Here is a 26,260-nt window from a genome sequence, read left to right on the forward strand (position 1 = left end):
CAAATCACATTTTCAAATCAAAACAGTCCTCTCTGACTGAAAAACTGAGATTTAAAGGAAATCGCTGCATCGGTGTGTATTCCCCTCTTCCTGGAACCAAATATTCCCATTGCATTAGGTAATTCTTTCACATAGACGATTTCTTTAGTAAAAGGAAGTCGTGAGCAATCAAGGAAGTCTGGGACTGGCCACTGGTCTATTTACCTCCACCGAAAATGATTAATCTCACATACTGTTAGGTAACTATTAACAAAGCAGAGATGTAGAGATGTCATTGCATTTTATAAACTACAGTACTTACCAATGAGTCAAAAATGGTTCTTACAGATAAATTATTACAAAAAACTGATTTAAAAAGAGGGACATTGTTTTCTGTGATGTAAGAGACTACGTAAGCATCTGCAGTTTTTAAAATTCACGAGCCTTTTTTGTACCTTTTTTTTAAATTTCAGATGTGTAATCTCCAAGCCCAAATCAAGACAATCCTATCTGATTTGGGCTTGTAGAAATAACACAGATTGTATTATCTGTTCTCAGAAGTTAGAACGCTGGCTCCAGTTTTTCAAAGGGTGTGTGAGCACTAACTGATCTTTATCCATCCATTTGTTTTCTGTCACTTATGTGAGTTCGGGTTGTTGGGCAGCAGTCTGAGCAGAGGAGACCAGACTTCCCTCACCCCGGAAACCTCTTGCAGCTTGTCTGAAGGAGAAACCAAGTTGTTCCCAAGCCAGCTGAGACATGTAACCTCTCAGGATGCATCCCAATCAGCATTTGACATCAGTAACTGCTCATGCCAATTGCAGCGGTTCTACTAGGAATCCGTCTCTAATGACCAAGCTCTCCCAATCTCTAATGGACAGCCCAGTCACCCTTTTGCAGGAAACTCACTAATCAGAGCTCTTGACCACAGGTGAAGATAGGAATGCAGATTGACAATAAATCAACAGCTTCACTTTTACACTCAGCCAAACCATTGCAGTCGTCGCTTCTGGATAAGCTCTTCCATCGAGGCCTGCTGATTACACTGACCACGTTTCGCGCTGTTGCCGAGATGGTCACGAAGGGACACTGGGAAAATCTGATGCAAACAGTGCATTTGGAAGACCTCGAGCTTGTTGAGGTCATGTTTGAGGATGACCCGGGTCAAAGATCCATAGAGAAGAATGGGCAATACTAGTGTGTGGGACAGGTGGATTTTGATGATGAGGGTGACGTTTGTCTTCTTCCAGATGCACCAATGGAGGTAGGCGAATGCTGACACCGATTGACAGCTGTTGAATCCACTTTCTTTTCCTGCACCAGAGAGCCAAGGTATTTGAATTGTTAGATTTACATGCCTTCAAGATACACGGTGGCTGGCGATCCACCAGTAGTAAGGACTTCTGTCTTCTCAGCACTGATCTTGAGGCCATATGGTTGAGCATATTGGACAACGTTGCATAGGATGTCTGTAGCCTTGTAATGCGTGAACATCAAGTCAGTTGAAGATTGGTCATCGGCGAACTCGATTCCACGGCGGCGGCCGTTGAAGGTCCTGCGCATAATTGCATCGATCATGAGGTTGAAGAACCGACTGGATGGGCGAACCCACACACACTAACAAATATCCTTTAGAGGACAAAGAGCAGGTCCACTGTTCCACGACCAGGACAAAATCCACAATGTTGGTCCTACATCCAAAGTCTGGCTAGTGGATGGACAATGAACTGGCATGGTGCAATCGCCCAATAGTTGAAGCACACCCTCCAGTTACTTCTTTATATGGAAAATAATACAAATGCATTCCTTTTGGTTTGTTTAACATGTCACAGTTAAAATGCTCTATACTGCTGAAAACGGTCTGTTTCGTTAGGATTTGGGGTTTCTTGTGATGCCAGTCAATACAAGCTGATTTTTCAGGTATTTACATACCCGAAGGCAAAATTTTGTAAATTCCTTGAAATCAATATGGTGGTATAATAGCTACACATTTTCATTACACTCTTTGTATATGACCACTTTCAGAGGAGCGCAGCCCGTTCTCATTCCCGAGGCGTAATATAATGACGATCTGGCGTTCCCGAGGAACACAAAAGGTGACCGTCCCCATTCTTATGCTACGCGCCGGGTTATGGATGAAATCCAGTAGGATGATGCTCCCGCGGTAACACAGATTCCAGCCATGTATTCCAGCCCTAACCCTCACCTTATCCCTAACCTGAACCAGCACTTTAATGACGTTAGATAGTGTTTTCCAAGCGATTTAAGTAAAATGAATGTACATGTATAGATTCATTTCAAACGGTTGTCATGTTTCCTCATTTTTTCAATCTCGTAATCTAGTGACGTGTTGGGTGCCCGGAAGCGTAATATATCGATGCTTTGGGGGTGAGAACACGTTGTATCCGAATCCAAAGTTAATGACGCTGTGTGGGATCATGTTGACAGAGGAAAAAAGACAGCCAACATCCAAAGAAGAGCTCTGAACATCCTTCAAATATTCCTGAAGACTACTCAAAGAAATGACAAGTCATCTACCTCAGAGAATTCCGTCTGTGTTGAAGAATAAGGCGGTCATATCAAATACTGTATTTCAATTTAATAAACTGCTGAACCCACTTTCAATTTGCCTGACAACAAATAAAGAAATGAGAGGTGACTCAAGACTTTTACACACTCCGACATCCACACACATTAATACTCTGACGCAGTTCTTTTTAAATACAAGCCAAACTAAAGCAGGTCATGGTTGAACCCGAACCTTGAACTTTGACCTCAGCTGCTGTGTTTTTTCAGGAGGGGGCTCACGGATGAGGAAAGAGTCTCAACTATTTAAACAGAAAAGATTACACATGAGATAAATTCTCTTTTATTAATCTCATTTAACAATGCACATAAACATTATGTATGTTATGTTTTGCCAGTCATAATACAGTTATTAATCACAGAAATGTTTTATACACTACAGCTGACCATTTAGGATCTTGTAACATGTAAACATGGTCATAGGTGGCCGAATATATAGTAGAAATAATCAAAGTTAAAGTAAAACAATATGTAAAATATGAAAAGGTTAATGGCAGAACTCGACAGGATGTCTTCATAAGATAGTCGATGCTATTTTAACATTTATGGGGAAACACAATCACTCACTTTCTTAAGTAGCCCTGATACAATGACACCGCATTCACCCTATGGTTATAGCCAGCAGCAGGTTAGCTTCGCTTAAATTAATTTGACATTAATCTGCAAAAAAACCCCAAACCTCTAAACAAGTTTTATGTAAGGCTTTCGAACAAACAACTCTTATCTTGTGGCTCACTCTCACAGCTCACTTTGCAATCATCTCTGCTCTTACCAAGTAGCTCTTTTTTAGCAACAACAACAAGAGATAAGCACCCATTAAAAACAGGAACAGCAGAGTGATAAGCGCCAAGAGGAACAGGCTTTTTAACACACGCAGAGAACATTTAGCAGCCAGAAATGTCTCCCAGGAGTTGGTAGAGACACAACAATGATGGTGGTAGTATCCACAGTCCCCTGGCTCAGCAGTTCAGTAGTTATTTCTGGACTACTGAACAACTGAAATGATTTAAATGAGTTAGACCAAACCCACTTTTAGAAGTTGGCCTTCATTTTCATTCAAGTGTTGGGACTAAATCATAGCTGTGAAGGTAACACAATGACAAAGTGTCCACAGACAGACACACACTTTGCAATAGTTTCTCCTACAGTAGGGATCACCAGAACCAGATTTAGCCTTGATGTGACGCACTGCCAGGTCAATGGACTCTGTGCTGAGGCCCATTTTCTGTCTTTGTGCTGTGTTGTACCTGACTGCTAATTATTCACTTATAAGCCTTTACAGTACATAAATATAACGCTGTCAATCTTCTCATCTGATTCAACAAGAGGAAGTAAAAAACTGCTGCTATCCAAAACCATTTTTTCTAAAAGAACAACAGAAATGAGGAAATGCTTACAGCTATTAAAAAAATGCAACTACACAAACAAACAGGAAAAAAACACCTGATAGAAATCAGCTAAAAATTTAAAAAAAGCATGTTGCAAAAGTTTCGTGGTTTCATCTTGCAGCAAAACTGCAAACGACTGTTTTGTTTTCTCGGTTTCTTTCCAACAACCTCGGCTGAAACGTAAGAGCGTGAGGGCCGGAAGTGTCCGGTGTAAAATTCCCCTGCTCCGCGTGCAGCCTCTGGGCCCCTGCAGGTGTAGGTGTAGTGTGTCTGATTTCAGGCCTCCACTGCTGCAGGTGAAGGTGTAGTGTGTAAAATTCCACTGGGTGCTGCCACTAGGGAACACCTTTCAGCTGTGGGCAGGTCTCGTGATCGCGCCCTCACTTTGACCTAAGCTGCACCTCACTGTTGAAAAGATCCGGCAGCAAGCTGGGTTTGTTGGGAGGCGGGGGGACAAACACTGTGTTTAAAAAGAAAAAGCACCCTGAAACCATGGAGTCAGGACACAGAACCGGATGAGAGAAGGAGCAGGGCCGTTTCCATGGCATCCAGTTTTGTTTTTCCAAAATGGCTTTAATATGAGGCACTCCCTAGAGGGGAGCAGGGAGTGCTCCTACGCTGTAGGTGGGTAAACATCACTGGGATGTTTGAGGTATCCAGAGGGGGGTGCACTTGGAGTGTTTAGAAGTTGCCATCAAACAAAACCAATGGTTACCGATAATATCCCCATCCATGTTTTCAAACAAGCTTGCATGTTTAGACAAGCCATCCGGTAATTAAAAAAAAAAAAAAAAAGAGGTGATTTGCATGCTCTGTTGTCACACGTTCAGTGTGGAAAGAGCTCAGCTCACAAAAAGACGCAGTGCAGGAACGGCTTCCTGCAATGTGTCCGTTCACACAGCTCAGTGTTTAGAAACGTCCACACACGGCTGTGAGATCCAAATGCAGTCTCCTCACCGACATTTGGGAATGTTGCAAGAAAATGTAAGTGAAGTGAAGTGAATGAGCATGTGAGTTTAAAACAGGCACAATAAACAAAATTGTAGTTTGGGTTGCTCAGTGGATATGGAACCAATTCACTCACATTGCACTGTTTGGTTCATTTTCTAGTCTGTCTCTCACAGCCTGCAGGGAAAGCACCTATCAGCTGTTTGTGGCCAGCAGTCACTATAGTGCACGTAAGCCCAGGTGAAAGCTGTATATGAATGAAATAATATCATATCATGTAACATCCAGCTTCCTTGCAGTAGCCCTTTATCAGAAATCATATCAAACCCAGAGCAAATCAAAAGCATCTCTATTACACAAAGAAAAGATCAGCATGAGAGCATTTTCCAAAAAGAAAATGCTTCGTTCTAAGGTGAAAACATAATCCCCCAAAAGCCCTGAAGTCTTAGACCGAAGCTACTGGCTATTATTCCCAAGGTGATTCACAGGCTTTCCTTGATGATCTCGTTTGAGAATCTTCTTTTTTGGGATCTCACTGAGGTTGAAAGGACGAGAGACGCTCGAGGGATTGTCCTTACGAGACGCGATGCAGTCCTTGATGGCTTCTTTAATAACCTGCAGGGAGGGGGACAAAGTCCATATTGTAATCTCATATGGAACAAATGCTGCTACATTAAATTCAAAGAGCGATATTTAAAAAAGGTTAAAAAGTTCAGATAAATATAATGTTGGATGAATTTTGAATAACATCATGCTGGAAGGTAGATTTCCATATATTTGTATGGCTACCATACTGTCCTGAAATCTAATACACGTTGAGTCATTCAGAAAAAAAGCTGCTCTTCAACACAGCAGCACTTTGAATTAAAGGGTCATTATTTAAATGGTCGAGTAAGATCTCGTAAAACATTTAACGTCAGCGCCACACTGCAACCAAGTGACATGGAAGGTACAACATGAAGATATGTGAGCCACATAAAAAGAATAAAACCCAAATAGCAGAGGGAGTAATATCTGATGAGCCAGTAAGGAGTACAAAATATAGTAGAGTAAAAGCAGCATGACACGTAAATACTTGAAAGATGTAAAAGTACATTAAAATTCAGCAAAGTTCTATAGCGGTGGGGGAATCATATTTTGGGGGGCTGGTGCCACCCCATGCCCACCTTCTGGATACGCCCCTGACAAGTGTAGAGTTAGTATTTAACCCAATTATTTGGGAAACATCATCATTTAGTAATTAGTTAATATTTGTCAATTAATAAATGATCCAAAGTTAGTGGATTACATAGGCTTAGGTTTATTACCGATTTATGTTCACTAATCATTTCATCCCCCCAACTGTGTAAACCTGTATGAGGTTCTCACTACACATCCCCAGAGCTCAGCTGGTGACACTTTAACGATGTAAAAACGAGTAAGTCCAGGAAATTTCTGTCTTGCACTTTCATATGAATCAGTGTCGGTGGGCAGATTTGTTTTATATTAACCATGAATGACAGAGGTTTTATCAGTACGTTTCCAAATATTAGCGCTGCTGGCTAACTGGGCTCAAAATGCTGGAGCCTAGCATCGGAACATATCTTGAGTGGCAGCATAAGTCTGTCTGCATCACCTGACCACCCAGTGAAATCAAAGAGGCTGAACCCTTACTCAACATAGTTACTCAGAAGTTAGCAAGTGAAAGTCAGCCTGACGTCACATAAATGACACACCTTTAGAGAATTAGTTTAGGCCTGTACCATCCGGTTTTGACTGCGATGAAATTTCTAATGTTGCACAATCAAAATGTGAGTAGACTCAATCCAAAATTTCCCCTCTGACAACACTAAGAATGAACAGCTGAGGAAATGAAGGAACAGCAGTTGGCCAATAACAAACCTGTTCATGAATCACTTAATCTACCGATGCCTGTAAGCCTTATGAAAACATCCACAGTGATAGGCTCAACAGGTAACACTGTGCTACACCAGTTTTGCAGCAGCGCTAAACTGACCTCCAGGTTGTTGAGAGTGTTGAACTCCATCAGGTCATGAAGCTGGATGAAAGCTTCGTTGGAGTATTGGAAGTTGAAGGTGGAGTATGGTGTCTCGGTGTCGTCAAAAATGTCAAAATCGGCCAGCTCCTTCTCCTTCTCAGTCTCCCTGGCAACGCCTGATATTTAACAACAACAAGAGTTGGGGCACTTTTCAGTTCAACCATGTATGTAATACTGTTCATTGCTGAACTGATACCGGATGTAATAGTTATGGTATACTGCGATTCTTCTCCGTTTGAGTGCAAAACCATAAACAGACTCTGTTTATCTGAATGGATGACCTATTTAATGTAAAGGACGTGCAGTGGAGATGAGGTGATAGTGTTTGTTTGCATGGCTTCTGATATATGACCTGTTTATACATATGGTCCGCCTACTGAGGCGAGAGATTTCCTTCTAGCACCTGACTCCCCCAGGAACCATATTTCACTTGGGTCATAAAAAAGACGGAATTCGTAGTTTACTGTAAGCACACACATACTCAAAGGGAGGATGGGAAGATGGTTTCTATTGGGGTCACTCAGAGGAGGTGCCTAACATCTGGCTGCTGACTGAATATGGTCAATTTCCCCCAGTCCAGCTTTGACGAAGAGATGCCTCATGTGCCACAACAGTGAAATTTTACCCCCACATAACCTCCACATACAGTCATACTTACCAGGCGCTTTGAATTTCCTGAAGTTGATGTTGACGAGGACAAAGTGGATGACCGTCGGGCAGTTCTTTTCACCGCTCTTTGGTTTGAAGACGTAGCATTCCTTCAGACCTTCACGGTCAAAGACTTTGGGGTCGATCTTGGGGAATGGCAGCTTGTTCATTCTAGCCCATTTCTCAGCGAGGAGAAGCTCCTGTGAGATGCAAATCCTGTTAGACTTGCTGTTTACATGAATCATTTATGACCACAAAAAGTCCCGTTTTACCTTGAACGGAGGGCTTGAGTCACTTGGTCGAGCTGAAAAGTCAAAGGAGATGATGAGGTCGACGCCGCGCTGCGAGCGCAGGATAAGGGGGTAGGGAAGGTTGTAGGTCAGGCCGCTGTCTACTACGTGGATCTTCTTGCTCTTCACATCCAGAGGCTCGTAGATTCGATCGAACTCATCGGGATCTGAGCAATGATAAATTTTATTCTTCCTGACTCACCGAGCAAATTGTTTCGTTTGGTACTTGTCCTTTACTGGAAGTAGGACCGCATATTTGTTTTCATACATTTACAAATACAAATATTATTTGAATTAAACAACTTAAAGTGACCGTTTAAGCCACGACTTCCCTCAGCTGTGAACTGTGAAGCTTTCATTAAATTTATTTCTATAGACAGAGATGTGTGATATTTTCAGCAACCAAAGATATTTGTGCAGTTTTCCAAAATAGTTTTCCAAAAGTTATGATGGAGATTGGGTGAAGTTGAGTCAGTAGAGAAAGTATACTAAGGTTATGTTTGATTACAGCCCTCACTGCATTAACATACACATTTATTAAACTGTGATCAATGTATTATTCTTGCCTGTGACAGCATCCACCTCCTCTTCAGGTGTCATAGCGTGTGTTATCTCAAGTAATGGAGAGAATGGCATGTTGGTGTTCAGGTTCAGGCCCAACATGAAGTTATGCACCTGGAAAATGATGACAAGGAAGGATTAGGACAGCGAGCGATGCAAGGCTGTTGTAACTACTAACGCAGGAAGACTCGACTCACGCATACCTGTATGCATAATGTATTGAATATATTCGTGTACCTTTCCAGCACGACCCTCCCTTGTGTTGAACAAAGCAGAGTCGCCCAAGACTGACGTGAACATACGCTGAACCCAGCTGGCCTGAGCGGTGCGATGAAACTCCTCCTCTGCCTCCTGGTTTTCTGTCCCACCTAAAAACCAAAGTAACCCCAGGTGGAATATGCAAAGGTGGTTAATCTAATGCATAATGTCCACAAAAGTAATTAAAAACAGATACATTTCAACAAAATACATGATTTTGCATTGTTGCATAAATGTGCTAAAACTGTGTTAACATGTTGCACGAAAAGTACAAAAACATTTTTTTTATGGGTATTGATTCATTCCAAATCTGGAATTGTTTTAAATGTTCTTGTACGCACGACATCAATTGAAATTTATTGATGCAGTGCCAATCAAGGTGCTTTTCACTGTAACATAAAGACCCTACAATTTTAGAGAGAACACCAACAATCAGCACTGTCCGCTTGGCGACAGTGGGAAGGAAGAACTCCATTTTACAGAAGCTGCTCCCTGAGCTTGGTTCTGACGTGCTCAGAGAGGGGCAGCGGGAAAGATTTCAGACCTGTTTTTCTTTTGTTTTGCACTTTTGTATTGTTAAACCCAAGACTGACAGCATGACAAGCATTCTTTCCACCATTCAAAAGAAAATGAAACCCAGTAGAAAAATACGTCATTAATGTGTCAGAGCAGCAAATATTCAATAAGCTGAAATATGTAAAGGAATATGGACACTTAAGATGCTTGTAGGCAATTTAAAAAAAACTATCACAACATCTTTCTTATCTAGTTTTATTTCATCTTCAGTGTCACTTGAAACAAACACTGTTGTTGGTTTTGTTTGTACCCTTATAATCCACCCACCCATTCTCTCTCCGCCTCTTCCTCTTTGTCTATATATAGCTGTTTCTAAAAATTCACTCAGGGCGTAGTGCAAACACTTCTTCAAGAAGGAAGAAAAGACAATTACGTGAATATTTACATAAATGTTTGGCTTCAATCATCAAAGTCAGACCCTGAATAAAAACAAAATAAATAAAAACAATGCAAACTCTGGCTGTTGGATAGCGGCAGAAAAGCACGCCGATCAGCACTTTATCGCGATCTGACCTCGGCAGCTGCTCCCATGCAGTTGCAAAACACCGACAAAATTTGCACCATTACCACAAACTTTCACAACGTCTCAAGGGGTTCAACTTTTGCTCAAACATTTCAATGTGTCAACCAGTGTGCTGAACCTAATTTTTTCTCCATCAAAAGGAACGCCGAGTTCACCTTTGCGTGGCTCGTCGTCGTCCAGGGTGTCTTCTCCAACGATGTGCTGTGGTTTGATCTGCTCTGTAGGACACGAGGCAACATTTGTTAATTTGATTCATATACACGGCAAAACTGCATCTAAACTTTTGTTTAATCATGCAACTTTACAGAACTTAAGTCAAACAAAGAAAGACCTGACACAAGCGAGCACCTGTTACTAATGCATTCTTTAGTAAGGTGGAGACGCTTTTGCACAACCAACACATTGTGAGAGTGCGTCTCAATGTAAAAGGTCACCCTAACATGTGCATTCAAGCAAACCGAGTCATCTCACCAGGCAAAAGAACCTGATGCCTTTCCGCTGTTGCGTTAACATTACATAAACACTCAAAGAATCCCATGATAAATAGTGAGAAAAAAATGAGGTTGGGAATACCTGCTAGGTGTGAGAAAATAATTCTAAACAAAACAAATTCAAGTGTGACACATGACTGTGACAATAGGCTCTCAGACATGACTGAATGCCTGTGTCAGTGGGAGACTGCGCTGTGGAAGTTATTTCAGCAGCAGATGCTCATACCAAAACAAAGAGATTATCTAAAAAATGAAAACATAAACTAATGCAAAGTAGCCAGCTAACCATGACTAAAAGCACCAATTTCAGATTACGTTCAGTAAATCTGTATAAAATAAGTAGCGTGTTTTCCTCACTTTTAGGCTCACTTAAAATCCTTTAATTTTCTCAAAAATCGACAGTGCTTATAATCCGCTACGAAGCTGCACCACTTGACGGATTGTCGGAGCATTACGGCTGCCGTAGTCAGGAGCCTCGCGGAGGAATCTGGGTCCTAAACTCTGCTTCAGGTCCCAAAGTCAATCGAACACTGCAGCATCACTGAGAGTTAAAAACTGTCTAAATTCTTTCATCTTTAATAAAATGATCAGCGTTGCTGCTTTACCAGGTGTAATAATTAAGTTTAACATCCAGGCATCCATGAAAACAGAATTTATTACATTTAACAGAGTTAGAAGTTAGCAGGAAGTTAGCTCGCTAGCTTCCACCTAAACATGATATAGCATGTTCTGACTGAGAGATTTCTGAAAAATTCAAACGTACAGCTCTGTTATCACTTCCAACATAAATGAAGACAGAAAACTAAACAGCAGTGACGTTTGTAGGGTTACTGAAGTTTGGCTAGCTGCTATATAATGATGTGCTACGTGATCGCTAGCGACACAGCTATGTTAGCATAGCATAAACACAGTGAAGCTGGAGGTTGAACGCTAACTTTTTTCCACTCGATTAAAGTTAACATGAGGGTTCCTGATGGTTAGAGACAAATGCAATCGCATGGCAGGATGCTGTAAACGGACCAAACATCAGTCAGGAGAACAACTGAGATAATCCATCCACAATACGAGGTTAGTCATTAATATAGTGCAACAACATGGGAATAGAGCAGCTGCAGAGAATTCAACATTAATGAATCAAAGGTACGGAAGTGGAGGAAGCAAGAAGAATGAGCTGAGTAAAGTTTGACTTATCTGACTGTTTTGTTTTGATTAATGCGCCTTCTGGTCCGAAAAATACGTCACATATACTGTGTGGACGATTTGTATTTCATTTCTACATGGAAGCTTATGCTTTTAAAATAAGAAATAACATTTCGATTCTTATCGTTTCTCGAGTACTCCAATTTTTACTTCTTTTATAATACTTGATTTAAAATAAGTGCTTGGAATGTGCACATCTACAATTAAAATTTTGTCTGCTGACTAAACCCATTTATTTGACGCCCTCTGATCGGCAGATGAATCTGCCTTGCGGCAAAATTATCGGGTCACTTTCTGGGTTTTTTAGCACTTGTATTGTTCAGTCTAAACAAACAGAATGAAAAATATTACCTAACTCCTCCTCCATGGTGCTGCCACCAGCTCTGTCCTTGACCCCTAGCACTCTGTTGAACAGAATTGAGAAGGCACTTCCCCACACACCTAAAAAAAACATAAAAAACATGGCAGGTTTGAATCTTGTATCTATTGTATCTACTTGTACCTGTTGCTCCTGAACGCTTCAGATCAGAAAACCTCTGAAATGTCTGCTTTTATAGATGTGCTCACATTCGTTGACCCTTTTATTTCCTCGGGAAGCAATAAGGGAAGCTTGTAAGTCCTGTGGAAAACCTTTCTTTTTTGTATGACTGCAGATGAAAACATGTTTCTCACCCATCAGAAAATGAAGAGGGTTTTCCTCGTACTTCTTCACAACAGTTCCCATGAAGAACTTGCTTCCAAATAGGTCAGGGGTCATGAAGGTGCCATACTTTGCCATCCCAATTTCATACGGGCTAAACTCCACCCAGTCTGCAGGTTGAAATCCCAGTGTTATGGTCACAATAAGGAACACACAATAGTAATACTGCATTGCATAATTGCATTGTGCACTCTGACACAGGCTACATTGTTGGATAAAAATGTCATGCATGGAAATAAACCTTACATATACTTGACAATGCCTTGCTTACAATTAACAGAACCAGCTGCCAAACAATTAATACTGTCCCTGCGTCACGCTGCCAACACATCCGATGGGAATTTGACACAGTTTACACAGTTTGCTGCCCTTTAAGAGATGGCCATCTTTAAGTCACCGCTCAGGGATAACACTTCCCAACGTCAACAGGAAAAAAAACATGTTCGCTTTGCATGTCTGCACATGTCAAAGTCGCACGCTCGCCCACACACCATCTCTCTCACAAAAAGACGTCGTCAAAGATTAACACACAGTTCTCATTTTGAGCTACTGGTCATCAACAGTAGGCACAACTTCCCTTTCCTGTCAAAACACTCTCAGTTTATTATATCACTGACTTCACATTATATTGGAACATTCCTGTCAGAATCTGGTCCATGTTGGTGAGACTGCAAGAGATGATTTCCAAGGTTTTACAGAAATGATGCCACCGTTCTCCTTTTCTACTCAAAGATGCCTGAACATGGGTACGTTCTGGCCGTAAAGGGATGTGCATGGATGAATACTCCAAGAGTTTCTTGAATCAGAATCAGAATCAGAAACTTTATTGTCATTGTCATGAGAACAACGAAATTAAGAATGGTCCCCGATCATTGCATCATCCCTAGCAATATCAAAATATAAATAAAACAATAAAATTCAATAAATAAAATAGATAGAATACTTAAAATACTAATAAGATATAACAGTAAAACATTCACATACATTCCCACACACATGCTTCAGACCGTGCATAGATTAACACAAGAGTGGCGTGATGGACATTTTTTTGTAGTATTCAGATGTGTTATTGCAGTTGGATAACAGCTGTGTTTGAGTCTATTAGTCCTTGCTCTGATTGCCCTGTACCGTCTGCCTGAGGGCAACAGTTCGAACAGGGAGTGGCCAGGATGTGAGGTGTCTTTTATGATGTTTTGGGCCTTTTTAAAACAGTGGGCATTGTGTAGAACTTCCAGTGTGGGGAGAGGGCAGCCAGTGATCTTTTGGGCGGTGTTAATGATCCCTTGGAGTGCTTTCCTCTGAGCCCCTGTGCAGCTAGTGTACCAGATGCATATGCAGTAAGTTAGAACACTCTCAATGGTGGCTCTGTAGAAGGACACCAGCAGTCTCTGTGTGATGTTATTCCTCCTGAGAATTCTCAGGAAGTACAGTCTCTGTTGGGCCTTTTCCAGCAGCTCGGAGGTGTTCGCACTCCAGGAAAGGTTCTCCTCTATATTGACTCCCAGGAAGCGGAAGCTTGCCACCCTTTCTACACAGTCCCCATTAATGAATAGTGGTTGGATCTCTGCCTTTTTCCTTCTGAAGTCTATTATGAGTTCTTTGGTTTTTGAAGTGTTGAGGAGGAGGTTATTGGCCTTACACCATGACGTCAGCTGCTCCACCTCGTCTCTGTACGTAGACTCGTCTCCCTTGGAAATGAGCCCCACCACTGTGGTGTCATCTGCAAATTTCACAAAGATGTTGCTGTGGTGGCGAGGAGTGCAGTCGTGTGTGTAGAGAGAGTAGAGCAGTGGACTGAGCACACAGCCCTGGGGTGAGCCAGTGCTGAGACTCAGGGCTGAGGATGTGTGATGGCCAACTCTGACTCTCTGTCTACGGCCCGAGAGGAAGCTATTGATCCACATGCAGGTGCTGTATGGAAGCCCCAGGTCTTGTAGCTTGGCCACCAGTTTGTGTGGAAGGATGGTGTTAAAAGCTGAGCAGTAATCCACGAAGAGCATCCGCACATAGCTACCATGCTCTTCCAGGTGAGTTAATGCAGCATGGAGTGCTGTGGCTACAGCGTCTTCCGTGGATCGGTTTGCTCTGTAGGCAAACTGGTGTGGATCCAGGCTGCGGGGCAGGGCTGCTGTGATGTGTCTGCGGACCAGCTTCTCAAAGCATTTCATTACCACTGGGGTGAGTGCCACCGGTCTGTAGTCATTCAGGCCGGTGATGTGGGGCTTCTTAGGCAAGGGGACTATGGTGGAGGACTTCAGGCAGAGTGGGACAGTCGCCTGTGCGAGGGATTTGTTGAAAATCCTGGTGAAGATCCCAGCCAGCTGTCCTGCACAATCCCTCAATATTCGACCTGGCACACCATCAGGACCCGCCGCCTTCCTCGGGTTAACAGCCTGCAGCATGCGCCTCACCTCGTGCTCTTCCAGGGTGAGGGTGGTGCTGCTATGGGTGGCGTGTTGCTGCTGTGGCTCCAATACCTCCGGTACCCTGGTCTCAAAGCGGGAGAATGTCTGTGGAGTGATTCTCGGTATTACAATAATCTTTCTCTGAGCTTGAACCTGTCTGGGCATTCTGCTCTGAACTCGCTCATCAACAGGATGCTTCTATCTGCATTTACTGGATGGGTGTTGTTTTCCTATTGCTTTTTGGAGCCAAAACCAAAACTAATTTTGTGCCCCGGGGCCCACAAACCCCGCTTTGAAACAGACTCGGGAGAGGAGAGACTCTTCATGGCGTGTTTATACACCAACCTGATGTAACATGTCGTTATGACATATTGGTAACTGCTTTTACAGACACGTATTCGCCCATAAATAGCCACTGAAGGGAACACAGACATACAAATGGACGCATACTCTCACGGTGACACTACTCAGACCTCGGAAACCTCAACAATCGCAGCTTATTTCACATCTCGCTTCAGTTGGCAGCCAGGAATTTTCTACTGAAATTGTCATTGGAGATTTTAGATGAGCAGATAAAAGAGAAAAACAAGTTTTATCTTACTTTCAATCTTACTTTTAAAGATCTGATAAACGACTGATGATGGAAAACACGTAAATCTAGACTGGCAGCAGGTTTGGCCTTGCCCTTATGCGTATCAAAGTGCCACTGAACAATATATTCATTTTTTATAAACCTGCTGTAACAAACGACGTGGATGTAGTCGGTTTCCTACACACTCACACACTGAGATGCCGTGAAGAAGGCTGTCTGTGTATGTCATTGTTTCCTGCCTGTGTGGACCGCTGAATGTATTTATTGTTAAAATAGCCGAAAGGCAGTTTGTAATCCAAAACTCAGCCGCCCACGACAATTTAGATTTGTGAAGAGAAGCACAAACATTTCCTCGATAAACAGTTTGACGGCGTGATGGAATTCGGTGAACGCGGATAGGAAGAGTTTGTTCTTGCTAAGCATCAGAAAAGTCTAAACTTGAAAGCGAAACATGATCAGAATATTTATTTTCACAGTTTTATTTAGAAGAATTTCAGTGTTTCAGGAAGTTTTCTGTAATACTAGTAGAGAGTGTATATTCAGAGATGAGTCCAAGATTGCGTGGGAGCTATATTAGAATTTAGGAAGTACTGTACAACATTTTGTACTGTACAAACTCCCACGTCACTGACCACAGGGCTTTCATTAGATGACAGCCAACCACATCTTGCCACATGTTCTTTATGGTAGCAGACAGGGATTATATGGAAATGTACCGCTCACTTATTTTGCATGTGGCTTCAGTCATCGTATCATGTACTCATGATATATGGATATGCAAAATATTGTTTTGAAGGATTTAGGATACATAATGTAACGTATGACACCTGCAGGTGTCAAACAGAAGAGACATATTTACCTGCAAACATGAGCTCAGAAACATCCGGTTTGACATGCAGACATGTGAAAAGAGGAAGCGGACACTGGGCTTGGTTTATTTTCTCCTGGATGTCGCTTAGCTTGATGCCCATTCTCTTGTAGGAGAGAACACTCAGTGTTAATCATCTGAACACCAAGTTTTACACGTCAGTCATAAGATTCAGATTTCTATCTCAATATGACTGCACAGTTATGTGACACTAAAAGAAGAACGATAAACTCGGATGGCAGCTCGAAGAAAAGAGAAGAAGTGGCAGATGGATTTAAAGGGAAGGAACTGACTAACTTACTGGTAAAAAAAAATCAGACATGGGAATATGGAGTGTTGTCAGCATTAAAACAAAGAGCACATACGAGGTTCTTACCGAGGGTATAAGTGTCTCTCCTATGAGCATACCAAAGATATCTGCAAAAGTAACCGGCTGTCCTGAAGCCTTTTTGGTCCACAGGGCCTGGATATAGTGGGTGATGTGCTGGGGCATCAACAGCCTAAGTGGGTTACTGCTAACTCTCTTCATCAACTCACTGTTGATGTCCTTCGGGCCCTTATTTGGAAAGTCAGGGTTGGAGTAGAGAGTTGACATGTACCTGCAGGAGTAAAGAGGGAGGAAGTTAACACAGATGCCATGTCAGTTAATACATGTTTTAACAATATACCTCTTTATGAGGTTTATGCAGGTACTTTACTTGTAAGGAAGTTAAATCCACTAAGTCGTGGAGACAGAAATAAGCCAGAGGTGCCTGCTTGAAGACTTCATACCAGCAGGGGAAGGGTGGAAAGTTTGCCAGAGCAGGGAGGAGCAACACCGAGGAAGAATTAGGAAATAAAACGAGAGAGAAACGTAGCAGTGGCAAAAAATGTGTAAAAATGAAAAGGTGTCTTTAGAAATAGGTCAGACAGAGGCAGGGTGCAAAGGAAACAAAGAGGAGGTGAAATAAAAACAGACCATGTGGATCCAGAGAGGCCAGCAATATATGTGGTACAGTCGAGGACCCCGGACTCAAACAGGGCCTTCATAACGCCCGAAAACCCCACCATGGCGCGGAAACCGCCTCCTGACCCGGCTATGGCTATCACTGGCACCTGTAAAATACACACACACACACACACACACACACACACAGTAACAGTCATAAAAGGAAGAAGACAGGGCCATGCTTACTCACACCTTTGTTACAGAATAAATGACAGCAGCTATGAGTCTCAACTTCATTCTTTCATCTTGAGTAATTTCCTTTTGCCGTCTCTATGGGCAGCAGCTTGCTGATTGCATCATGGCTTTGCAGCATTTTCTGACTGGTAGATTTGCAGCTTTTCAAAACTGCAATTGTGCAACATTGCTTCTTTTTCCAGTCTGCATGGTCATTTCTGAATTACAAAGTCACTGTGGAGGAATTGTTGTGGCACGGTGGAAGGCATGGAACTGGATATCTCATTCCTCTGGAGCTTCCGTCACATGTTAGAAACATGAACAGACGTGGCCCTAAGGCATCGAGCCAAAACCACACCACTGGGAAAGCTAGTGCAGCTCAGAGTATTGGAGCTGTATGAGGCTTGTCTTTTACTTCCTGGTGTGAGAATTGTTGAGGTGTTATTTTAAATTTGAGAATGCAGCGTGTCAAAAGCTGCACCACGGTCATGAATTTAGAAAGCCAGCAGATCTGAAAGTCAGCACCAAGCACGAATACCCTCCCTAAAGTCAGCACACTCACCACGCTTTGTGCTATTTGGTACTAATGAAACCGACCTCAAGGGAGGTAACAATTGCACAATGAGTCCAGATTTCACATCCATCATTCCTATCAGCCAAAAATATATAATTGGAAATAGAATAGAATAGAATAGAATAGAATAATTCTTTAACTGTCCCACAAGGGGAAATTTGGTTGTGTCAGCAGAAAAAACACACACATATAAACAGAACAGGACACAGAACAGAAACACATTTTTTACATATTTACATAATGGATAATAGTTACCAAAGCAGAGTACTGTACAGTTATTAAAATTAGAGTACAGATAAGTGGCAAACCCAGGTTGTAGTGTGCAAACAGAGCAGGATACTGAAAGATGTTTAAATAGTTAAGAATATTTAGAATAACTGGAAATGTGCAGATTGTGCGTTGTACCTGTGCATTAAAAAGTAGACATGTAACTTCCAATAAGTTAGTGTATATATGAACTGAGAAAAGTAATGTGCAAGTTATGACAGTAGAACTTGTTACAGCACTGATGTAAACATCTATGTTTGTTGGGAGCAGTTTTGATTGTACAGTCTAACGGCTGCAGGGAGAAAATGTCATCTTACAGCAGAACACTGTAGAGTAGGGCTGTGCGATATGACCAAAATCTCATATCCCGATATAAGAATTCTATCGTCCCGGTAACGATATAAATCACAAAAATGTAACATTTTCTGTAAGTTCTGTGAATCTCGGGCAGCTCGACTTGCATGAAGTGTTTCCAGCTGCGCGTCATGTAGCTGGAGTCGAGTGTTTTAACCGATGCATGAAACTATACATTTTTAGACATAAGTTGTAACAGCCGCCGTTTTCTTTGTGAGTGTTTATTACACGGCGTGCTGCAGGGAAAAGCCGGTTCTAACGTCTAAGGTCTATTTTTTAGCACCTGGCGGCTCTTTTTTACTTCTCATCCGTAAATAATCTGCATACTCTTTCACGTGATTCCATTTATTTTGAAAAGTCTCAACAGGATCTTGAGCTTTATTGTGAAAGGTTTATGTGGAACATACACAAGCGGACACGCGATGGTTTTACCGTCGTTGTTGCTAACGACAACGCATAAAAACAGTCGCTTGTTCGTCTGTAGTGTGGTTATATTAAATATAAGAGAAAGAGAGAACTTTAACTTTTTAGAAAACACGAAATATCCTTTCACTGCTACGCAGACGACTGCCAAATTGATTTGTCTTTAGCACCAAATGGCCCAGGCTCCATCCAAATCCTTTTGAACTGCCTCGAAGATGTCAAAGCTTGGATGGCTCTGAACTTTTTGAGTTTCAATGAGAGTAAAACGGACTTAGAGGCATTATAATGTTAATAATTTCCATTTATGTTTTGAGCTTGCCCCTCCCCATAAGACACTCAGTATAGCAATGTCTTTATGCAGCTCGATCATCCAGGTAAGTAAATCCCAAAAGGTTGATTCTGTTCATCTGGACGTAGCGTTTTCAGTGGGAGAAACGTTTTGTCATCCGAGTGTCTCAGAAGCGAAAACGCTTGTGATCCTGTATGTGACAGGAGTATCGAAACATTTGAGACACATTTCTAAACACTGTGTCTCTGTGGCTTTTAAACCGCAAAACACACTGCACCAAAAATTGGTCCACCCCAAGGATTGGTTCCCCTGACACAAACAGAGTAATGCAGTGTACGCTGTTAAGTACCAGGCATGATTTATACATCGAGGAAACCAAGGAGGCCATTTAGGTGAAAAGGGAAAGACCATCTCTGAATCGAGGAGGGGGGCCTAAGGTTACATTTCACCATTGTACAGTGCTGTGATTGCAGCCATTTCTCAACTCTCTGTGAATGGTACTCAAGGCCATTGATCGGTGGTTGTTGATCAATGGTGATGACAATTTGCATATTAATGATCAAGAAATTGACCTCCCAGCCCATTGTTCCTTCAGTGGGTGGTTTCAGTCATTATGCAAATGTACTGTTTATAAGGTTGAGGAAACCTGCAGTCAGCTGAGACTGAAGAAGTCACCTGGATGAGTAACCAAACATTTCTCCCACTGAAAACGTCCAGATGAACAGGATCACCTTTTGGGACTCAGTATAGCGTGTACACAGTGCTGAAAGTAAACCAGAGCATTCAGACTGACACTGAGACTGTGGTGGGTGCAGATTTTGAAGCATCATTAAGCTCCAAACAATTCGCTGCCATAATGAAAAATATGATCAAAGTAACTATATAACAGCTTCACTTCATTCCAAAAGGTTTTTTTGCACACAAATGATCAAGACTAAACATCAGGTTATTCCACAGTTCAGCACCGACACTGTTTTACTTTTAGCAAAGTTTGCATGTAAAATGTGTGTTAAAAGGACTTTGATCCACACCTCTTCTGGGTGACAAGGATCCTCAGTGCGTAGCAGCTTCTTGATGCCGAGCATCACCTTTTCTCGACGGGCTTCTCTAAATTGCTTCTCCTTGTCACAAAGGGTGTGGCTGAACCGCAGGTCCAGGTTTGTACTGCAGATAAAAGCAACAAGAGGGAAGATCACCAAAGCAGTCCCAGGGAAGCAGCACCGGAAACACGTGTTTCAGTTTGTATTTAGAGGCCGAGATAGGCTGTGATCTCTTAATAACACTACTGATAATGCTGAAACTGATGGTGATGTGATTTGGGGGATATCTGATGGAGAACACAACCACAAATAGTCATGGCCTCAAGGAATTCATTACACACTCTTTTTTCACTGAATTTCCTCTCAAACATTCAATTTTTTCTTTGAAATCCTCCCACAATTGTGCGATCAAAATTCTCATTAATCTTATTGTTAGAATGATTCAGCTCACATTTGCTGAATCGTGCTGCACCTACTTTCTAGTTTTAACCTATGGTATGCTTCAGGGGAGTTTCTGCAGTTTCAAACCTGCAATAATTCTGAAGAGCTTAGTTTGATTTTAGGTTAAACAGTAAATGTTGCTGTGAAACAAAATAAAACTATTTGATTTTGAAGGTATTACATACCAGATCTCCAGTGACATCTCTAAGTGCACTTTGGTTGCCTGTCAAAATAATTAAATATGTGGTTATTATACATTATTTAATTGTGGTTGAGGGCAAGAAATAAACACAGAAACACAACTGATCCCTTTAAAGTCTCTTGGAAATACATATTGTACTTTTCTATTGTGATTTGTAACAAAAAAACCTTACAAGGTTACTTTGCTGATACTTTGTAGCCTCCATACTCGTTTAATGCGAAATCTGCCTCTGTGGCCATACACTGACACGTCTTTTAGGACATTAACAAAATATCAAATTAAAATATTAGGTCCTTATCTTCTTCCAGCAGCTTTTTTTCAGTTAAAGGGCTGATATGCTCTTCAAGGCAGTCTTTCTGTGGATCTCTGGACCACTTCCAACACTCACGCTGCTTGTAAATTACTCTATGGAAATTTAGCTATGTCTATATTCATGTGAAGAACATAGAGTTCACAGTTGACCCGTAAGCGAACGTGAAGTCCTGCATCAAACTTTTTGTTTTCAAGCAGTTTAAGCTCAAAGAATCCAACTTTTTCGAGGTGCACAGAAGACACTTGTCTTTAGCTGTGCGCACAATTAAATTAGATTAGTGTAACAATGAAAGCTTTTAGTGCAAACTTCTGAGGCATGAGGAGCAGAAAATTGAGCCAGACTATGTTTTTTGCTCTACTTGCCACTTCATCCACTTCCATGTGGTCAGAACAAGACTTCTATAAAGTAATGTAGACATAGCAGCCGTGCTGAAAAAGATCTAGAGGCGCACAAGAAGATGACCCTAATTCAGATTGGGTTTTTTATGTTTTTAGACGAACCTCTTACATGATTGCTTATAACATAATGACGATAAATAATGAAAGTCGGACAAATTAACTTTCTTACTTTGCCAATGAGGAACACCTCCGTCTTTGTCTGGCCCACATTGAGTTTGGAGATTTCAAAGGATGCTGTCCCAAGCGTCTCATCCATCACGTAGTTGGCATCCATTAATGTTAACTGTTGGGCATAAACAACAGCAGTTTATACTCAAATAGAAATTGTGGCCGGTGTTCACGTCTTCCAACTGGCTAGTTTTGTCGATTAGTTAAACTGATTATGACTTAGACGTTATATGCCGATTGCCTTCACAAACATGGAAGGACCTCACCGACTTTGAGCGTAGTGCTGTAACAGCGTCGGACCAAATTGTGCCAACTGTAAACGGTGTTATTAGAAAGTAGAAACATTTAGAAACTATGGAAACTCAGCCTTGATGTGGCAGACCGCATAAAGTCACCGACCTTAGCAGTCGACTTTAAAAGTCACCTCATGACATGATTTTCCATTAGTCATGGATGTAAATATGTAGGCAGCTTGAGTAGCTTACCCCAAACTAACACTTGAGTCAGTCAAAGGCTAGATGTTAGGATAACATTAACATATCACCTCATGGCGAGCTACAAGTGTTAGGCTGTGTTTATGTGGGATTGCGCTCCATGACATCACTTCTTGTCATCCTGTGCTGCGCTCTGTTACAGTAAATGCAGGTCTAACCTCCAGAACGTTGTGCTGGTTGGGGTCTAATATGAAATGAAAGGTCTCGTTCCATTTTGGATTGATGTCGTTGTCTATGTGCTTGGTCCTCCTTCTGCTTTCAGGAGCCGTCGGGATGAAAATCTCCACATACGGGTCTGGAGTGTCCACTGGGCGCACAAGTTCCACAGGGTTACTACACAGCCGAAAACCAACCTCAAAATAACCATCATCAAGTGCTTTTGTATTTCTTTTGCTGTAAATGTACATGGATTAGATTCCAACGATATGAAGGAAAGCATGGTAATATGTGACTGTAAGGCAAAAATGATATGAGCACTTACGCAGGTCGCCCAGCGCTCCCTTGGTGACGTTCTGAGCTCGAACTACAGTCACTGTGAATTTGTGAGAAAACTGCTGCTCCACCTGCAATTTGGACATTCAGAGTTCAGTCTCACTTCATTGCTTCATGAGAAAAAAAATCACATCAGCCATGCTGAGAATGAAAAATGAACACATCCAGATGACACAGCCAAGCAGTTGGCTGCACTGCAGCATGACGTACACTGGTTCAGTGAAGTCTGGCGTGCCCCAAGTGAGAGCATCATTGAGAACATCTGGATTTTTTAGAACTCTCCAGTTAAGGATGCACTTCCCAGCTGTGTTCACACTGTGCTACGACAGCTTTCTCCTTATATTTTGACAGTACTGCTAAATTTGTAGCCCTTTCCCAAATACTGTGACTCTAATACATACTGATGAGCATTTAATGGGCCCGTACTGTAAACCATTTATATATTTTACAGCAACCCTTTCACCTCAGCTTCCCTTTTGCTACATTGTCGTATCCCTGAAAGTTTGGTCGCACACTGAAATGAAAGTTAAAGTATTGGATTCTGTTCAATACGACTACTTGAAGGTCCCAACAGTGTTCTTTGTCATTTCTAGATATCAGATATCTCCAATCTCACAGAATAGATTTTGTTTTGAATTTCTGTGTGTTGCAGTGCAGTTTGATATTGTGACTATTTAAGATTTCCTGTTTCTGGCAGCCTTTTACACACTTTAAAATTATTTTTAAAAACCCAAAAAGACAAATAGTTTTCAACGACATTTGCAAATCTCTAAAACAGGAAGTGCTGTGAGACTTTTTTGCGGCTTTAAAATAGCTCCCCTCTCACCCCTTCTTGTTGAAAGGGCTGCTTGTTCAGTTTTTCCTCTACAACACTGTGAGCTTAATTATTTTATGATTATGGTGCTAAATAAATGAAATTTACCTGGAATTACGTGATAAAAACTCAGACGTCACACTGATCAAATATTATGCATATTTTTCCTTTAGACCAACCCTTTCAAACTTGTCTTCCACCAAAATAGAAATGAAAATGGCCTTGACGTTGACACGCTCATTGTTATACTTAGACCCAAGGCTGTGGCTTGCGATAAGAGGGAAATTTTTTAATACCAGTGAACTAAGAACTTCCACAGAATTATTTGTGTCACAGTTGATGCCAAAGGAATCTGTCCACTTTTGTTTTGGCCTCACTCTTATTTACAGTTATGTAAACACGCACTGTGTCGACACTCACAATTATATTGGAAGCCATTGTCATGTGAGGTGAGCAACTCGCAGGAAAGCCTTCGTCAAGATGTGAACTTTAGGTCAAGGGAACATATCTGTCACAAACTGCAGCACAGACAGCCTGAAATATGAAACAAAGAAGTGCAAACAAAGGGTTAGAGTTTGAACAGGCGGAAAAAAACATCATATTTAAACTGTGATGCAAACGACAACAAAATACTGGCATAATTACAGCTTTACTTTTAGCCAGAGATGCAACAAATGGACATATTATATGGCGTTATTTTTGTGCCACGTAAAAAGTTTGCAGGTGCAAGTGTTGCATTTTGAGGAGAACAGGGCTGATTGGAGACCAAAACAGCCAATCAGATTTTTTTGCATCCAAGTCTGTGATTGGCTGGTTTTGTGGCACAAATAGAACGGTGTACAGAAAGAGCTGAGCGCAGAAATGTTGAGAGCGCGAGCAACACATTGCCAGCGAGCGCAAAATCTGAGCGAGAGGGGCTGCTATTGTGTGTGTGTGTGTGTGTGTGTGTGTGTGTGTGTGTGTGTGTGTGTGTGTGTGTGTGTGTGTGTGTGTGTGTGTGTGTGTGTGGATAATAGCAAGCACTGAAATACATTTTTTGCACGCAGTAATGAATTTTGTTCACTCAAATTCAGCTTTTCTTCGGTCAAAATAAATTTCTCCTCAAAATGCAACACTTGCACCTGCAAATTCTTTTTACGTGCGCTCAGAATAGTGACACAAAAATAACGCCATAATATGACAGTATCTCTTAAAAGGGTGCCTTTCCTAAACAAAACGCTTTTTTTATAGTGCACTGGAATTTTTTAAAAACAAGTAGCTTCGCAAATACCAGTGAAGTCTTTTCTTTTACATCTTGGCAGGGGTAAAGGGAAGTGTGCTGAGCCACAAAATCCCGATAAGAGGACCGGGCCAATAGAAATGGTGTGTGTGTGTGTGTGTGTGTGTGTGTGTGTGTGTGTGTGTGTGTGTGTGTGTGTGTGTGTGTGTGTGTGTGTGTGTGTTCACCACAAGCGTATGTTAAGAGAACGAGAAAATATGACGGTAAAGGGAGGAGGGTCTTCCCTGAATAAATGCGGTTCGTTCAACATGCTGGACGACAAAATGTAAAGCTTAGTGCGCATTTGCAGAATAGGTGGCACGGTGGCTATTTTTAGCAACCCCAACTCTTTCTCTGTGATGTCTGAAAACCATATCTTGATATGAAATTTGCATAGATATGTGCATGTCTATGTGTGCGAGTGTACAACTGATAGCATATGAAGGTCACCAGCCTTTTCTCTGCTGCTCACCAAAGTGTGTAATTACTGAGAGGACTGAGAGCACGTAGAGCGTCTGTGTGTTCACAGAAGCGGTCACGTACTTTGCATCAGTGGTCCAACTTCTGACGGTGCCAGTTCACGCTGCCCTTGTTCCGCTGCTGCATACAATAGGCGCATGCAGAGCTCTGCAAGTGTGCCAGCTTCAGCAAAGCGCCGCGTGGCAGCACATTTTCATATGAGGATGCAGAACGTAAGAGAGACTTGCAGCAACGGACTATAATGCAAAACAGCTGCCGCAACTGTGGCTTTCAGCGGAGCACAGTCAGGATCCTCCTGAGGGAGTGTGCTCACCTGAGCCACACAAGGAGCAGGTCGAAGACTCACTTCAGTGAATCACTGTGCGTGTCTCCAGAGAAAGATTACGTCGAGGAGTCACTGCAATTTAATTCTTATACGGCTTAGAGGCTTCACGCAAAACTTATCATTAGGCACTGCTAAGAGGCTTTACATTATTCTTATTAGCCCGGCAGATTAAGGGCAGATCAAACAAGGATCGATGATGTTATGAGTGCGCTACATGCGATGCTGAGTAATGTTAGTCCTACTAAGGCAGTAAAGATGTGGTGGATACTATGAATTTGCACTTATATAAACATGACACATGATATAAAATATCTATGAAGGTAGTTCATAATAAACATGATAATAATCATTATTAAGTTCAGTTTTATTCAGTTTTACTTGTGTATCCCTGCAGTGATCGGTCCTATTTAAACTGGCCTGTGAGTTTCCTTGTCTTACGGCGTTGCGTAAAATGTAAGCCTTTGCTGTTTAACCCATTCGGAGCAAAGGCTCAGACCCCCTCCTTTAAACTGCGCCCACACCCGTTTGTTAAAACACAACAATGTGTCTAAAAAAGGAAAGGAAATATCCACGTACCTCAGCAGGCGCATGCTATCAGCTCACAGTAAATGTCTCATACTGTAACGCCAAAAGCTCAGGAGGTGGAGAGGAGGTGCTACCGTACCCGGCAGTGAGCGCTGTCGTAGCTTGTTACGTTCGCGTCGAGAGAGACAAA

At 41.9% G+C, this 26,260-nt stretch overlaps 1 protein-coding gene across 1 annotated transcript; it reads right to left on the reverse strand.

Moving 5' to 3' along the window:
* Positions 1-5,334: 5,334 nt before the first annotated feature.
* On the reverse strand, positions 5,335-26,182 carry LOC146615461 (cytosolic phospholipase A2-like). The gene is made up of 19 exons (XM_085375864.1): positions 26,122-26,182; positions 23,903-24,016; positions 22,658-22,739; positions 22,335-22,483; positions 21,684-21,797; positions 20,787-20,824; positions 20,152-20,284; positions 17,010-17,146; positions 16,428-16,650; positions 16,043-16,157; positions 12,159-12,296; positions 11,838-11,927; positions 9,951-10,013; positions 8,676-8,806; positions 8,444-8,552; positions 7,860-8,044; positions 7,598-7,787; positions 6,898-7,055; positions 5,335-5,516 (listed from the first exon to the last, which is right to left on the reverse strand). The coding sequence occupies exons 2-19, from the start codon at positions 23,924-23,926 to the stop codon at positions 5,358-5,360; spliced, it is 2,238 nt and encodes a 745-aa protein (XP_085231990.1). The 5' UTR covers positions 23,927-24,016; positions 26,122-26,182; the 3' UTR covers positions 5,335-5,357.
* Between the last annotated feature and the right edge of the window lie 78 nt (positions 26,183-26,260).

The sequence above is a fragment of the Diplotaxodon limnothrissa genome, linkage group LG17, assembly GCF_057381915.1.
Source record: "Diplotaxodon limnothrissa isolate DT_005_m linkage group LG17, D_limnothrissa_male_GT1.1, whole genome shotgun sequence".
Classification (NCBI taxonomy): Eukaryota; Metazoa; Chordata; class Actinopteri; order Cichliformes; family Cichlidae; genus Diplotaxodon; species Diplotaxodon limnothrissa.